Raw genomic sequence first — 15,983 nt, forward strand, 5'->3', positions numbered from 1 at the left:
TTTACTAACTCTTTTTAACTTAGCTTAAAAGAAAACAAGGGTGCTTCTTAAATTTGCAGTTGTCACTTCCCCTTTAAAGGAAAAGGTGCCAACATCAAAGCAATGGAACAGAGTCCTCTATTTATAAACAGAACAAGTACATTGCTGGCAGCATCATCCTTGGCAGGCTCATGACCTTGTATCATCTCCTTATTTTGCCTTAAGTGGGCTTTGGGAGGGTAGCTTTCCTTATGCTGGGAATCGGCCAACAAGGATGTGATTGACACCTGTCAACAAGGTAGCAGAAAGAGATCATGTGCCTGAGTCATAAATTCCAGACAGATGTCAAGCTATAAAGGTTCCCATCGTGGACTTGGTTTTGATGGCTGGTCCAACATTTTTGGATTACCGTCTAGTCCCTCTGTGAATCACTTTGAAAGGTTCTTTATATGTTACTAAAAATAGGATTCATTATTTCATACCCTCACACTCAAGGCTGCTACCTTTGGAACACTGAACTTTCCACAAAGTTGGTCCCGCTTATGATTTTAATATTAGATTTATGCAAAGATTTAGTCTTTGCATGAGATTTTACTTAGCAATTGGAAATGTGCAGTTTTGCCCATTTCTCCGTCGGCTGTTCTCTGATCATCTAATGTACAGCAGCGATCCAACTGGAGCCACATTTGAAGGGCTACTTCAAATGCTGAGAAAATACATAAGGAGGAAGAGAAAATGCATTTCATAACTCATGTGAACAAAAAGGGGGGGGCTTTATTCTACCATTTTAAAATTGTATCAGTGGAGGGGCAATGCCTGTCAGCCTCACTTTTTCCACCTCCTAGCCTTCTGCCATTGAGTGGGAAGGTCAGAAGCAAGGATAAACTGAAGGCACTTCTAGTTTTCAAGGATCAACATGGCCAGGACTTGTGCATGATCAGGGTCTCTGATTGTAGAGAGGGTTGTAAGTTACTGGGCACAGTTTCAGAATGTCCAAATAGGGCTACAGTCTGATCTGTTTGACCCACCAAATACACCTCTATGATATAAACTTTCCTCTTTGAATTATCCCTCAGCAAATCTGCAGGGTATTGGTCACAATATACATTATGAAAGTTGGAGAATATGCAGAATATGCATCATGAAAGTTAGTGGCCTTGTGAGCAGGGAGGAGCGTGTGTGTTGCTATGAGCCCTTTTTTGCCTCAATGGGATACAATGGTACCTCGGGTTACATACACTTCATGTTACATACATGTCAGGTTACAGACTCCGCTAACCCAGAAATATTACCTTGAGTTAAGAACTTTGCCTCAGGATGAGAACAGAAATTGTGCAGTGGTGGTGCAGCGGCAACAGGAGGCCTCATCAGCTAAAGTGGTGCTTCAGGTTAAGAACAGTTTCAGGTTAAGAACGGACCTCTGGAACGAATTAAGTACTTAACCTGAGGTACCACTGTACTTGGAAATTCAACTGGATCTTTAACCCATAGAAGTGAACTGAAAGGACTCCCTCCATCTCTGTGCCTCCAATCACAGAAGACTGGCACTGCAGTTTGGAGAAAAAATTATTTCTTTTAAAACAACGAAAAGAAAAGAAAAGAAAAGAAAAGGAAGAAGGAAATCCATGAAACTGTGGTATTTCTGTGAGGAGAGCGGCTACACAACATGGCACAGAGATATGTGTTGCATTGTTTATCATTAGTGTATCATTCATGTTGTCCTGGGCAGTTGCCAATATGTGAAGATGTCACGTAGCACTTGTAACTACAATAGGTACATTTAGCTTCTGAGCGGAAAAATCATTTTTGTAGTAAGACACTATTATACTTTTAATGCTAGGGAAACATACTGGTGACAGAAGTGCTACCTTGGAGTGAAACACCTGGCTGCTCTGAAAGAGCTGAAGGACAGCTGTTACAATTGTGACATTAAAAATACATTGCCCAGACTACAAAGAGTTCTTGCGGTAATCTCACCTCAAACACTTGAGACAAAATGCCATTGTCAGGTTTGAGCATAAAATGCAGCAATGTTTAATCAGGGATTATTTATGCCAGAGAAACGAAAACCCAAAGTTAAAAACTTTGGAACTGAAAAACTTTGAAATGGATCAGGTAAGAAACAGACTAGGGGAAGGTGTCCTTGAAGAGCTCTGGTGGAAACAGAGTCACCATTCAGAGAAATCTCATTTCTGCAACAGAGTACTGGTTTACAAGATACAGTATCAGCCTTCATAGGGCAGCTATCTTCATTCACCAAATACCAGCTGTTGATGGTTTTTTTTTTTTAAAGATACCCACACAAGTTAGGCTGCTACCTGAATGTACCAATTATTTGTGTAAGGAAAAAGTGCTGACATTTGCATACTTTTCTGTAAAAAATGGTTCCAGATCGACTGAGAGGAGAGGATGCTGTTTCCTCTCCTACCTTTGTAGGGCTTGAGGACCAATTTTTGCAGTCCTACTGTCTGATTTTGAAGAGAGTCTAGGTTTCACTTAACACATTGGCATGAGTCGAAAATGAAGAAGGGGGAGATTGTTGCTCTTGCAATGTCCTTTGCCTCTGACATTTCTGCCTTGTACTTTTCATGAGCTTTCCTTGTGCAGCGTGAACGATGGCACCTCTAGCTTTCAGAGGCCACTTGTGATGTCTGCCAGTGTCAAGCTACCCTCCAGATAACCAAGCATGTTCCTTCCATGCTTCTCAGTCCTAATAAAATATGTGTAATGTCATCCTGCATAACTCATCTGGTACTCAGAGTACTCTAGCTGAACAACTTCTTCTCAGTCCTAATAAAATATGTGTAATGTCATCCTGCATAACTCATCTGGTATGTAGAGTACTGAAGTCGGGGCATGTCTGCCCCATAAAGAAAATGATAATCAAATTCTGCACTGAATTCTGCGCCGAAATAAACTTTAGATATATATTTTTTGCAAGTGGAATAATTGGCCCCAATGACATCCTTAAAAGACAATTCTATACATCTCTAGTCAGAAGTAAGTTCCATGGAGTTCAGCTGGGCTTAAGTCCAGATAAGTGGTTATTATGGGACTGCAGCCTTATTCACTGGTTTGAGTTTAATTTATATAAGGAGGGACAGAAATGGAGATTGTAAGCAGGGATATGGCATTCCCCTCGACCCGTCGGAATTTTCTTCATGCAAGGACAGCCGTTTGCCAAGAAAAGTCAGAGAGGGATTGTGGAGCATAATGCAATACCTGTTTGCACGTAGGCTATTTTTGCTTTGCTAACCAGGAGCAAGGTGCTGTGCAGAACACAGAAGCGACACACACAAGCAGCTTAGCCCCAGAAGGTGTGCTCCATCCCCATTTCATTTTGGTACTTGGCACATGGGGGGCGGCATCATTTAGGCTGTATACACACAGCATTTGAAATGAACGGAGGCCAATTATTATTATTTTTTACAGTGGGCTTTTGTGCCCTGCGGTGTGCAACTACGGTATACACACGTTCATGTGATAACACCATCTCAAGTGTTGCATAGTGGTTAGAGTGCTTGGACTGGGACTGGGGAAAGGAAGGTGGAACTCCTCAACCAGCAATGAACTTCACTGGGTGATGCTGGGCTCAATCACTATCTCTCAGCTTAATTTACCTCGCAGGCTTTTTGTGAGGATCAAAACAGAGGGGCGAAGTTATATATTGTTACAGATCTAGGGTAACAGAGGTTGGGGGTGAAAGGTCACCTGTAACTGCTAGAGTTAGGGAATGCTAGAAATTAATAAACAGTATAATTGAGATAATACTGAAGGGAAGATGCCAGGTGTTAGATCTAAAATACAGGCTAAACCAGGAAATCTCCTTGGGGGAAAGACCATCAAGGTGCAATTATGACCAGTCATTGACCCTCTGCCTGAGCTCTGGGTAAATAGCAGAGTTGGGAGGGGGAGTTTACAGGGGGCATGATGTCACATAGGAAAAAGGTGTCCTTTTGAAACTGAGAGGCTGAGGAAGAAGTCAGGGTCATCAAACTTTTTCAGCCAGGGGCCAGTCCACTGTCCCTCAGACCTTGTGGTGGGCCGGACTATACTTTTGGGGGGAAATGAACGAATTCCTATGCCCCACAAATAACCAAGAGATGTATTTTAAATAAAAGGACACATTCTACTCACGTAAAAACACGCTGATTCCTGGACCATCTGTGGGCTGGATTTAGAAGGCGCTTGGGCCGGATCCGGCCCCCGGGCCTTAGTTTGCCTACCCATGAAGAAGAGGGAGAATGGGATATGCTGCTGGGAAGGCCAGAACCATCTTGGTGAGTTGGCTGAAGAAAGACTGGGAAAGAGGACAGAGATGTATGGGAATCCAGTGCTGGGCTGCTGTGAAGGATGGGCTCCTTCTAAATTGTGAATGCTGTGAACTCTCTTCAGCGTAGATCCAGGTGTAAATATGTGTACAAGAAACCATATTTATTGAACACACTAGTTTCCACCGCGCCTTGATTCCCCAATGGAAACAGCAGAGATTGGGGGTGGCGTGCAACCTTGGAGGAAAGAATGGGTATAAAAGTAGTAAATAGCTAAAACGAAGCAGCAGCCTGTGATTAAAGCACTGGTGAAGAAGCTGGCCCAAATTCTGAAGCTGCCTTTTCCCCAAAAGTCATTTGCAATCCTTTTTCCCTGGAGCAGAGAGACAGCGGGTGTTTCCCTGGATTAATGATGTGGGTCATTGCTCAGCTCAAAGGCTGCATTGAAGGAGATGGCTGAAAACTGCTGCAGACAGGTGGGTGACAACCACCCTTCAGAACCCTTTTATACATTCCCTGTCCTGGATGGCACACTGAGACTGAAATAAGAAAAGTGTGAATGAGACAAACAAACAGGATACAGTGTGGGAAGATTATTTCTGGTCTGCAGGAGGCTCGAAAAGGTGGCTGCATGCTTGTCACAGTCAAATAATTATAGGCAGGGGTCAGGGGCCTTCCTGGAAAAGCAAACCATGCCTCCAGGGCAGTGAAACCTTTACACAATGCTCCCGCATAAGTCATTGTTCAAGGGCAATTATCACAAGATCTGGGAGGCCCAACAGCTTTGTAGCCATAGGGTAGAGGGGGAGAAAGAGCCTCGCTGTCAATTGCCCTTTTAAACACACACATAGCTGGCTCAGGAAAGAAGTAGACAATCGGCAAACAAAACATAATAGTCAACTATAATTAAGGCCATAACAATGTATCACAAAATGGCAAGCTATTGCTGGGTGGGTGACCATGAAAAAATATCAATGGCTTATTCTTGCAGCTTGATCCTACTGGTGAAGCTTTGTACAGCTGCAGAAAGAGAAACAAGATCAACGGCTAGTATTTGCATATACAGCCATTATTAATGGCATATCTACAGAGGCCAGGCTAAACAACTGGCAACCCCAATTGCGTGGCGAGTTCCCGCCCCCCACCAGGATAAATAAAGACACAAGACACCATAATTCAAGGTTAAATGGGCGAATTAGGCCACAACTTTATTGAATTCAGGAATGAGAGGCATTGGCTTAGGCATTGGTCCTAACGACTATCCGACACGGGGAAGGGTTATCACTATATCAGGGGAGTCTCCTGCTGAGGCACGTCACTAGGAGCTCCCCCCCCCCCCGTCACCGCTCTGGGGCATGCCTTTGGCCCACACTTCCATAGGCTTCCGACAGGGCCACGCCCCCCGGAGTCCTTTATCGGACCACCCTGGCATTCCTCCCCCCCCACATCCTCTTAATCCCTTCTTACCAATGCCTAACCGCCAATGCCGAGGAGTTGTGACGAGTTGCTACGAGGTAGGCGAAAAACCAAATGGCTGTAAATTGCCAATTGGGAAAAATTCCTACCATGCCCCTTGTGGCGACAGACCAAAGTCCATAGCAAAGTCAGAGACCTATCTAAAGCCTACCCAAAGGGAGGGAGGGTGGAAAAACGTGGGGGCTAGCTGGCGAAAAGAGGGCGAGCCCCCTCTGCACCGGCCCTAAATAGGGCAGGCCATGCCCCCCCCAGCCAGCCGATTGGCTGGCTGGGGGGGAAGATGCGGCCGGGATTCCCCTGCTCTCGCTGGGGCTGAAACCAGCCCCCGCTCATATGGGGGTGGGCGTGAAGCCCGCAACCCCACCTCCTGGGCAGGCCGGAAGTGGCTTTGTGGGAAGGGAGCATTGCTGATGCTAATTGCTTTTGGCTTTTGTGATGGCTAGTTGGGTGCTCCTCTCCTGCAGCTGTACAACAGGTAAGCTAGGCAATATTCTTCATAGAGAGCATATTAAAGCACATGCACAGAGTAGTGGTACTTGGGGGAATTTATCATGACCTATCACCAGGGTGAACAGACACAAAGGAGGACAAGGGTCTTGTACTTGTGCAGAAGAAGGAATTTTAGCAGGTGCGGTTTGTCATGCAAGCAAAGGGATTTCCTTCTTTTTACACAACTCACAGGGACTTTGTTTGCCTCTGGGTGCCCTGCTGATAACCCCACAAATGATAGCCAGTAAGAATGCAAAACATACCTCCCAGCCAGCGTTGTTGTAGATACAAACACACTTTCCCACCTATAAAATTATTTGAATAGGCCTGCTTACTAGAATCATAGAATTGCAGAGTCGGAAGGGGTGTCGCAGGTCCAACCCCCTGCAATTAAGGGATCTCAGCTAGATCATACATGACATCTGGTCATCCAACCTCTGCTTCAAAACCTCAGGCTCCCTGCTTGAGACTTCCCCGCCATCCATTAAGTGGAAGGGGACATGGCTGGGTGATGAGGATGCAGCAGAGGGCTGGGATCCAAAAGGATGTCCTTGCTCTCCTCTCACTTCATTCTAATTGGATAAAATGATTGGATAGGGCTGTAGCATTGCTTTGATTAGGGTAGGAGCTGGACTAGGACCTGCAAGACCAGGATTCAAATCCCCATTCAGTCACACTAGGTGACCTTTGACCAGTCACACCGCCTCTCAGCCTAACCCATCTCACAGGGTTGCCGTGAATATCAAATGGGGAACATCACCTCAAGCTCGTTGCATGAAAGGTTAATATAAATTCAGTAATAATAATAAAGAATAAGTTGTTCCTTTGCACCATTTCATGCAAGCCCTGAACAGTTTTTGCAGACTCACAGTTGACCTATAAAAAAGCAGCAAGCGTTACCCATGCCTCTTGCTTGTTTTATTTGCGTGAAATGAATGAAAGGACTTGGCAGCTGTTTGCTTAGTTGGGTTGAGAAATAACAGCTGCTTTTCATCTCAGTGGCTTTCTCCCGCTTTTTGGAGGTTTGCTATATTGCATCATGAATCCAAAGAAAAGTGGTCTTGCTTAGCAGACTAATTTACATAAGCTCTTGGCTCCAGAAAAAATAAATGACTGGCCTAGTTTTCTTGTTCTTCTGACACACCTATAGACTAATGCTACTAATAACTATTATTCAGAAGTAAGATTTCATATGAGCAGTACTTAGGATTGTGACCTTGATGGTTCCAGTAGTAAGTGGGAGATTGCATTCATATACAACTAGCAAACATAGGGCTAGTTAGTGCATGAAGGGGCTAAGACAATACAGCTGTGTTTCCTAAACTATTAGGTCATGCCCCTTCTTCTCCGATGAGGGAGGAAATGAATTCCTCTCTTCCTGTCCACCCCCCTCTGCACCATGTAGCCAACAAAGAAGGGTGTATATAAGCTTGTTCCCAAGCTTAGAGCACGTGTTTGGAACAAGATTCTGTATTTTCTACCCGAAAGCTTTCTTCCTGTGTTCTCCTTGCTGTTGCATGGAACAATGCATGTGTCAGAACTTTGAATCTGTAAGTAAAGTATTTTAAACTTACTTAACATAGTGTGGTATGTTCAATGATAAGAGCGGTAGAAAGAGGTCCACTGTTTCAGTGAACTAAATAGGATATTTAAACAGATTTAACAGCCTATTTCCACACTTTACTGCTGTACAAGTTGTGACTTGATTTTAAACTCTGCTGGGACTTTCTATGTGCTAGTCCCATGATTTGAAACTAGGCACCCAGCCGATTTATTATCCATCCACCCCACACACATGGGTCACAGGGATTCATATATTTCTATTCCCACAAAATACAAAAACTAAAAGCCTCCTAACTTGTAAGCATGCTTAAATCCAATGTTCTGTAACAGTGGTGCAGGCAGGACCCGTGGCCTTTCAGATACTGGAGGATTCCATCAGCCCCAGCCAGCATGGGCAATGGTCAAGGATGATGGGAGTTACAGTGCAGCAACATCTGGAGGGCTGAAGGTTCTCCAGGACTGATCTAGAACATGAGATTAATACTGAGGTCATAATCATGCAAATGTCTAGAGCTGCATCATACATTAGGCAGAAAATAAGAAATTCTAAAATTTGCTGAGCAGGTAAACATGCTAAGGGCTTGGTTCCAACTCCTCTTCCTTAATAATAATCTTCCTTAACTATATGCATGCATTGCTGGCAATCCTGTTCACATGCATAAGGGTAGCTTCCTTTCCTCATCTGCAAAGTGTCCCATGCCTATAATAAGGGGTGCCAACTTGAATAAAATATTGTGGGAGCCCAGGTAAGCCCCGCCCCTCATAATGGATATCATTACACAGTGCACACACATCATTTGAATGGGAATGCCAATCAACTTTGTGGAGGCCCAGCCTCCTCAAATGTTTTATTGTGGGGGCTGAAGCCCTCAGGGCCCCTAGGAGTTGGCTCCAAGCTGCTAATTACTGAGAATTAGAAGAAAAAAGTTGGCAAGCGCAGGGATCTACGCCTTTCTTAAAGATGCAGGAGCATTTTTTTGCCCCTGGGCACCCAAATTACATGGTGTAGTCAGACTGGATCCTGAAATTTGGTAGTAAAGTACTATTAATTTTAATAGGAGTATCAAAGGAATAAAGTTATGGCTCTACATGTCTTTGCAGGACTGAATTCAAGAGATACAAATAAATTCTGTGCCCTTTTCGTTGCTCTATAGGGCCAGGCGTACTTGTCTGGACAGCACACTGTCAGAAGTTATTACTGCATCTTTAAGAGAAGGGATTATACCTGTTGCACTGAAAAGGGTGGTGGTAGTGAAACCTTAGTTAAATAAATCAGATGTGGACAGAATGGTCCTGCACAATGATCACCCAGTGTCTACTTTTTCATCCTTAAGTGAAGCTCTGGAAGCACCGCCACTCAAGGCAGTTTTGGATGACACTGATTATTTACATCTATTCCAATCTGGCTTTTGGTCTAGTTATAGCACAGAAAACACCTTGGGCAGATGATTTGCACTGGGAAATGGATAGGGGGAGCGTGACTCTGTTGGTTTTTCTGGACCTCTCAGTGGGTTTCAGTACCACCAACTACTGTCTCCTTCTGGGTTGCCCAACAGGATTGGGTCTCAGAGACACAAATTTATAGTGGCCCCAGTCCTTTCTGGAAGGATGAACCCAGTCAGTGATGCTGAGTGATTTCTGTTCCTCCCCTTGGCCATTAGCTTTTGGGCTGTCACAAATGTCCCCTATGTTTTTGAATATGTGAAACTGCTGGTGAAAGTTATCCAGCAAACCTGGGCTGCAATGTCATTAACATTTATTAAATCTGTTAATTGTTTCCTGCAACCAATGGAAGTCCTGAAGTGATTTTGTTGGCATCCGTCTGTCTCAGGAGGCAACGGAAGAGTGTGACTTTGCAGGCGAAGGCAAACCGTTGGAGAGTTAAGAGCGCCTGCTGTGGCTGTAGAGACCAAGACCAGGGTTTGAGCCAGCCAGCCAGCCAGCCAGCCAGCCACAAAAGTCACTGAATGTCAGTCATCATGTCTCAACCTAACCTACCTCCCAGGGTTGTTGTGAAGATGGGGGGGGGGGGAGAACAGTGTACACCACTTTTAGCTCCAGAGAAGAAAAAGGTGGTGTGTATATATATATATATATATATATATATATATATATATATATATATATATATATATGATAAATAAAACAAATATGGAAAAGGCCTGTTTCCTTGCAGCTGGGGCAGAGGGAAGTCGTGCAGTAAGTTACAGAAGAAAAATAAATAAAACAAAATACAGAAAGGTGCGCTATATAATGAAGCATTCCCCCCCCCCCAATTGTCCAAATTCATTCTGGGCCTATTTATATATTTTGTAAAAACTGCCTTAATTCCTGGGTCGCCGGCAGGGGCTGAGCTTGAGCCGAGGGTCTTCCCGCTGGAGGCTGTGTCAACAGAGCCGCATGCTTCGCCCCCATCCCACGGCACCTCCTGGCAGCGGAGCTATCACGCCTCCCCCAGCGCGGGCAGCCCGGCGCTGATTCGCTCGGCAGGCGCCTGGCCTGCGATGCGATTGGCTTCCGCGGAGCTTTCACGCGGAGCAGACGGCGCAGCGTTTGATAAGCAGCAGCAGCGAGGCTGGCGGGGTGCTGAGTCTGCGGGCGAGGATCGGGGGGACGCACTGGGTGAGTTAAAGCCAGAGAGAGAGCAAAAGTCCCCAAGCCTCGTGCGGAAGTTACTCCTCCGTCGAGCCGCGCGGAAAAGCCCCGATTGCCGTTTGCACGACCGTCCCTCCATATTTATGGGCTTCTCCTCGGGTCCACTTTCTTCTATTTAACGCAGGTAAGCCTGTTGTGTGCGTGTGTGTGTAAAAAAAAGGGGGAGTTCCTTTGCAGGGGGGAAAGGCCATGCCTAGGAATGAACGGGGGTGATTTCAGCAAGGTTGCAATCCTGCACCCACTTGCTTCGGAGCTGAACGCGGCGGGACTTGCTTCCGAGCAAGCAGGGGAAGGATCGGGGTGTTTTATTTTTGCTTCGTCATGAGTCGCGCTGTGCTGCAACCTAGTGCAGGTTCTCTGACGAAGCGTTTTTGGAAAGCCGCATTTTACAGGAGGGGGTTTCGGATCCTGTACCTAACTCCTACTTAAGGAAGGTGTTGGCGTGTTTTCTGTCAGCAAAGCAACTTGCTCCTATCATCCCTCGCCTGTTGGAGTTAATCTCTTGGTGTAGAATAAGGGCTTGTTTCAGCATAACGACCAGAAACTTCCACCTAGCTCTGCAAGAAAATGGTTTCAGGAGAGATACCTGCTTTTCTAATCTTGCAAACGCAGTCAAAAGACAAGGGGTTGCGTGAGGAGGAAGGAAAGGGGTTTGGCTCTGTGGGCTCATTCTCTTCTGGTTCTTGCAACCTTGTCAGAATTGGGAGTCATCCTGCCATTGTCCTCCCGGGCCAACAGAGGGGTTATGTTCATGAAAAGCCACATAAATAGCTATGCTTTGAAACCTTCCTCCCAGGAGTCTAGAAAATTCCAATAGCCTCATCGCTGGACTCCTCATAAAGTTGATTTGTACTTGCTTAGGCCTAAACGGTCTCTTCTGAGCTTGTGGGAAAGCTGCAGTAAAAGAAGGCTTCTCTCACGCCACAGGCGCCAACCATTGTAGTCTTAAGTTATTCCTCTTAGTTATTCCTCTGCATTACTTTAAGGCTGTCATAAGTAACTATAGTTGCCTACAAGAAATGTACTGGGGGGAATAGCTGGCTTCCTGTATGTAATGTACACAGAGAAATTAACAAGGTATCTTAATGTATTTAACTATTGAATTGCTTCAGAGAGGGATGAATAGTGATGTATCTGATTAAGTCATATTCAGAGCAGACCCAGTACAAACGATTCCTCTCACTGGGTCTACTCTTGAGTATGGCTAAAGCTGCAGTCATAGCACCCCTCACTTGGGAACAAGCCTTACTTACTTCATAGGACTTGCTTCTGAGTAGACATGGGTTAGGATTGTGCTATAAGTTGGATGCCACCTATATATTTTTTTAAAAAATAGGATTGTAGGAAGCATCATGAAAATAATGTCTGTATGGTACACAAGAGGTTCCATAGAAGGGATTTAAAAAGGAATTATTTCTCATGAATGTTACTTAGATGCTTTTTTATAATTTTAACAGAGGATAGGCATGCTTTCCTTTTCTTGTGCATTTGGAGCCGTCATTACCTTCCAAGTATGAAGCTACAATCTAAGAACCTTATTCTGCGCACTCCTCCTGCTCTGAGCTTTATTGATAAAACAAATACAAAAAGCTTTCATAGGTGCAAAGCAAACATGAATTTAAAAACATGGCTGACTCAAAATGGCATGTGGAATTCATCCAAGTGTTCTGAATAGGGTGTTATTATTTCATCAGTTCCGCATCTGGCTGCCAGTCACTGTTCTGGCTAATCTTGCTTGTGACTGAATTATTTACAGCCTCCCAGCCAGCAAATGATGAATTATGAACGAGGGTGAGTGTAAGCAGAGGGAGCCTTTTGCAGAGGCTTCCCTCCAGCACACGTCCTCCAGTACAAACGCAATCCTAACTGATTTTTGTTTACGTTGCAGAATGATAGAAGTCTTGGACCCAAGGCCCCTATCCAGTTCTATCATGCCTGTAGATGTGGCCATGAGAATATGCTTGGCTCGTTCGCCACCTGTGAAGAGCTTTCTCAACCCACTTGACGAATATCAGAGAAGGAACTTTGTGGATCGATTTAAGCCTCTCAGACCGTGCCTCAATGTGAAACGTGAAACTGAGTCCCAAAACAGTGACTGGAAGCGCTCTGCCGGACGAGCCAAGAAGAGAGTCGTCTTTGCAGACTCGAAAGGTCTCTCTCTCACTGCCATTCATGTCTTCTCTGAGTTTCAGGAGAATCCAGGGTGGGACCTTCAGTTTGACCTGCTAGACCTTGAAGACATAACTGCTGGCTTAAAACTACACGAGGAAAAGAACTTGATTCTGGGTTTCGTTCAGCCTTCGGCGGATTACTTGGACTTCCGGAACCACTTACAGAAGAACTTTGTGTGTCTTGAGAACTGCACCCTCCAAGAAAGGGCTGTTTCGGGGACTGTGAAAGTGAAAAATGTGAGTTTTGAGAAGAAGGTGCGGATTCGGGTCACCTATGATTCGTGGAAAACCTATTCCGACATAAATTGCGTCTACATGAACAACGTGTATGGAGACTCTGACAACGATACCTTCTCCTTTGCTATTGACTTGCCTCCAGTCATTGCCGCTGAGCAGAACATTGAGTTTTGCGTGTATTACCAAAGCAACGAGCACACATTCTGGGACAATAACGATGGACAGAACTACAAGATTGTCCATGCAGAATGGAAGTCGGATGGAGTCCAAGTGCCGTCTCCCAGGAAAGGCTGCATGACTCTCAAACCGGCAAGAAAAGGGCACGAGGCAGGCTGTGAACAGCTGGGTAGCCCTCGGGTAGCCAATGGTCTCTTCCCTGAATGGCAAAGCTGGAGCAGGATTGAAAGCTTGTCTCCATATTGGTGAATGATAATAGAGCTCAGAGGCACCTGTTGCCACTTAACTTTAAACTTCCCAATAAGCATTAGCAAGCCACCTAGAAGGGTAGGCTGACTATTTTTTTAAAAGGGAAAATGACTGTGAACATTATGCATTTACATTTAAAAACAAAAAAACTACCAGCCACATCTTGGACTTCAGAGGGGAGGGAGAGAGAATATGAATTTCCGTGAGAACATCTCCTAATGTAAAAAAATGAGTGATCGATATACCATTAACTTGCTGTCCACTTGCCTTAACTAGGGGGCAGCAGAGAAGTTTGTGAAGAAGTAATAGTGTGTGTGGTGGCTTTTTGGGAAGCTGTGATTGTGTGTGGGGGGGGATGTTGCAGAGGTAGCCACACAAAAAAACCTCGTGCCTACTTTTTAAGTTGTAGCGGAGATTGTGTGAGAGAGGCGGAACTGCCAAACCTGAGGCCTGAGTCAAGACAAAGCTGGTCTTGGCCAGAATACAATTCGGTATTTAGGATTGTGGTGAAAAGGGGCCTCTTAAGTGGGAATGAAGTGGAGAGAGAGAGAGAGAGAGAGGAAAAGGGGTATGGTGTACTGTAGGGGCAAAAGTAAAGCATACAGCAGGAAGCAGTGTGTGCCTTGTAAGAGCTGTACAGACAGGCAGCACTTCTAACAGACAGCACTTTCCCCATCAGTGAATTACAGCAGTGGGGAAAGCTGCATCTGTTGAATTTCTGACCATTAGGCTTAGATATGTGTGGAGGGGGTGAGAGGAAGTGTGAAAAGCATAAGGGGCTGGGGAACTGTTCATGTAAATAGGCCCCCTGCAAAGCTGTAGACTTGATTTCTGGAATCTTGTCTTTCGACTTGCCAAACAGTAAGCTAATTTTGCAACCGCACTTCACAGGTAGATCTTCATCCTATGTACACAAAGGCTATGCCTTAAAAAAACAAAAATAATCACACAGGGTTTCCTGTGATTGCACGGTTTTGTTTTTAAGAGAGACTGAATGAAATGCCTTAATCCTGTAGACACTGGCTGCTCAACTTGTCTTGTTCAGTGTAGAGACAAACTCTCCTATTATCTTGCTTGTTGTAGAGTTTAGTAATATTTTTCTTCTCCAAGAAATAGCTCTTCACAACAGTAAAATAAAGCTAAGCAATTTAAAAGTCCTTCATATTGAAGGGGTAATAATGTAGCTGCACTTCTCAAGCTAATTGGTCTAAAATAACAGTATGCATCTTGCACATAAATAGAAATAGTTTTCTATACACTTTCTCATACCTCATTTTTTTTGTAGCTGTTACAGACACAGAAAGCTGTTGTTGTTGTGACTTTCTGATTATAGTCTTTAATCTTACCCAGATATATAGGGTTTTGTAAATAATAGTGTAATTTTGGCACGGACTGTATACGAAAAAGCCAATTGGAATAGGAGTGTGTGTACATATCTCAGAGTTCACTTAACCTGTTTTGTAGTGGTGGTGTCTATGGAAAATGCAAATCACATCATTATACTGTTTGTTCCACCAGTACTGACATGGAATTTGTATCGCAAAAAAGGGAAAAGCCTCTTCTCCCCCTGGCCCCCCCACTGTACCACACTACTGTGTAAACAATTCACTTTAAAAAATAAATTGTGTTTTGATAATTGTGGCAATCTTTTTCTTGGGAAGGACTTGAACATCATAGCATGGCCTTTGCTGAGGGAAAGCTAAAAGCTGGGATTCACTGGGTTGTTCAGTCAGTGGCTGAATCAGGTGGCAAACAAACCAACAAGAAGCCCAGGGGATATGTTCCCACCTGCTGTTGGCCATATCTAAGACCTCCCTCTGCCAGAACTCCTAATCATCAGCTAATGGCTGTGTGTGCTGCTGAAGAGCAGAGAACAGTTAAAAGCTACTGTTTAACCCACAAAACTTCCAATATGTCAACACCCCTGGCTGTGCCTGCAGTATAATCTCTTCCACAGTTCCCCACATTCAGCGGCAGAGCATATGCCCGTGCTGCCCAGGGTGGGCGTGCTCCTGAGGGTGGCGGGGCACGGAGGGTGCACGGAGCAAGCCACCAATGGCGGACATTTGGTGCGATGCCCACCCACGACTGCCAAATGTCACCCCCTCAGCGAAGACACCCAGGGTGGTCCACGCCCCCTAAATCCGCCCCTGCCCACATTCTCACTTTGTCATGCTCTTACATTCTGTCATCTATTCATCTATGATTCATGAAGATGGCTGCTGGGTATACAGAGGACACACACAAACACACAAGCTCCAGTATCCTCCATGTCCATGCTTTCTCATGTCAGCAAGCTGTGGGCTCTGATTCACCAGAACTTGCTAGATTGGATGCCCTGCTGTAGGGCTGAGAGTATGTATGTGCCCTCCTATGGAGGAGTCTCTCAATCTGGTATTCAATAGCATATCTGGTGCATCAATGAAATGGCATGCATTGTGTGCATGCCCTGGTAGCTGAGTGTGGGTGGTACATGAATCGTTCTGTTTGCATATATCAGTATCTCTGCACCCTGCCCTTTGCAAATGCAAACAAAGGCTGGATCATTCTTTAATACAATTTCCCCTCCTCCTTTCTGCTTATATGACTAGGCATGTGTCGCCTGGATTTTTAAATTACTAATATAGGTTATTTGATAACTAGGAACTTCAGTCAACTGCAGTAATTGATAAGCAAACAATATCTTGCTTCAGTAGATTAGCCTTGAGATGTTTGG

The 15,983-nt window shown here is 44.8% G+C and overlaps 1 protein-coding gene across 1 annotated transcript; it reads left to right on the top strand.

Annotated features, from left to right (window-relative positions):
- Nucleotides 1-10,327: 10,327 nt before the first annotated feature.
- PPP1R3C (protein phosphatase 1 regulatory subunit 3C) lies at nt 10,328-14,903 on the top strand. The gene is made up of 2 exons (XM_081912017.1): nt 10,328-10,557; nt 12,322-14,903. Exon 2 carries the CDS (start codon nt 12,323-12,325, stop codon nt 13,265-13,267), a length of 945 nt encoding a protein of 314 aa, XP_081768143.1. The 5' UTR covers nt 10,328-10,557; nt 12,322; the 3' UTR covers nt 13,268-14,903.
- Nucleotides 14,904-15,983: the final 1,080 nt, after the last annotated feature.

This window comes from Podarcis melisellensis (genome assembly GCF_964234715.1).
Source record: "Podarcis melisellensis genome assembly, chromosome: 5".
Classification (NCBI taxonomy): domain Eukaryota; kingdom Metazoa; phylum Chordata; class Lepidosauria; order Squamata; family Lacertidae; genus Podarcis; species Podarcis melisellensis.

Excerpts from the sequence above, each read along its gene's own strand:
- PPP1R3C (XM_081912017.1), top strand. The coding sequence starts at position 12,323 with ATGATAGAAGTCTTGGACCCAAGGCCCCTATCCAGTTCTATCATGCCT.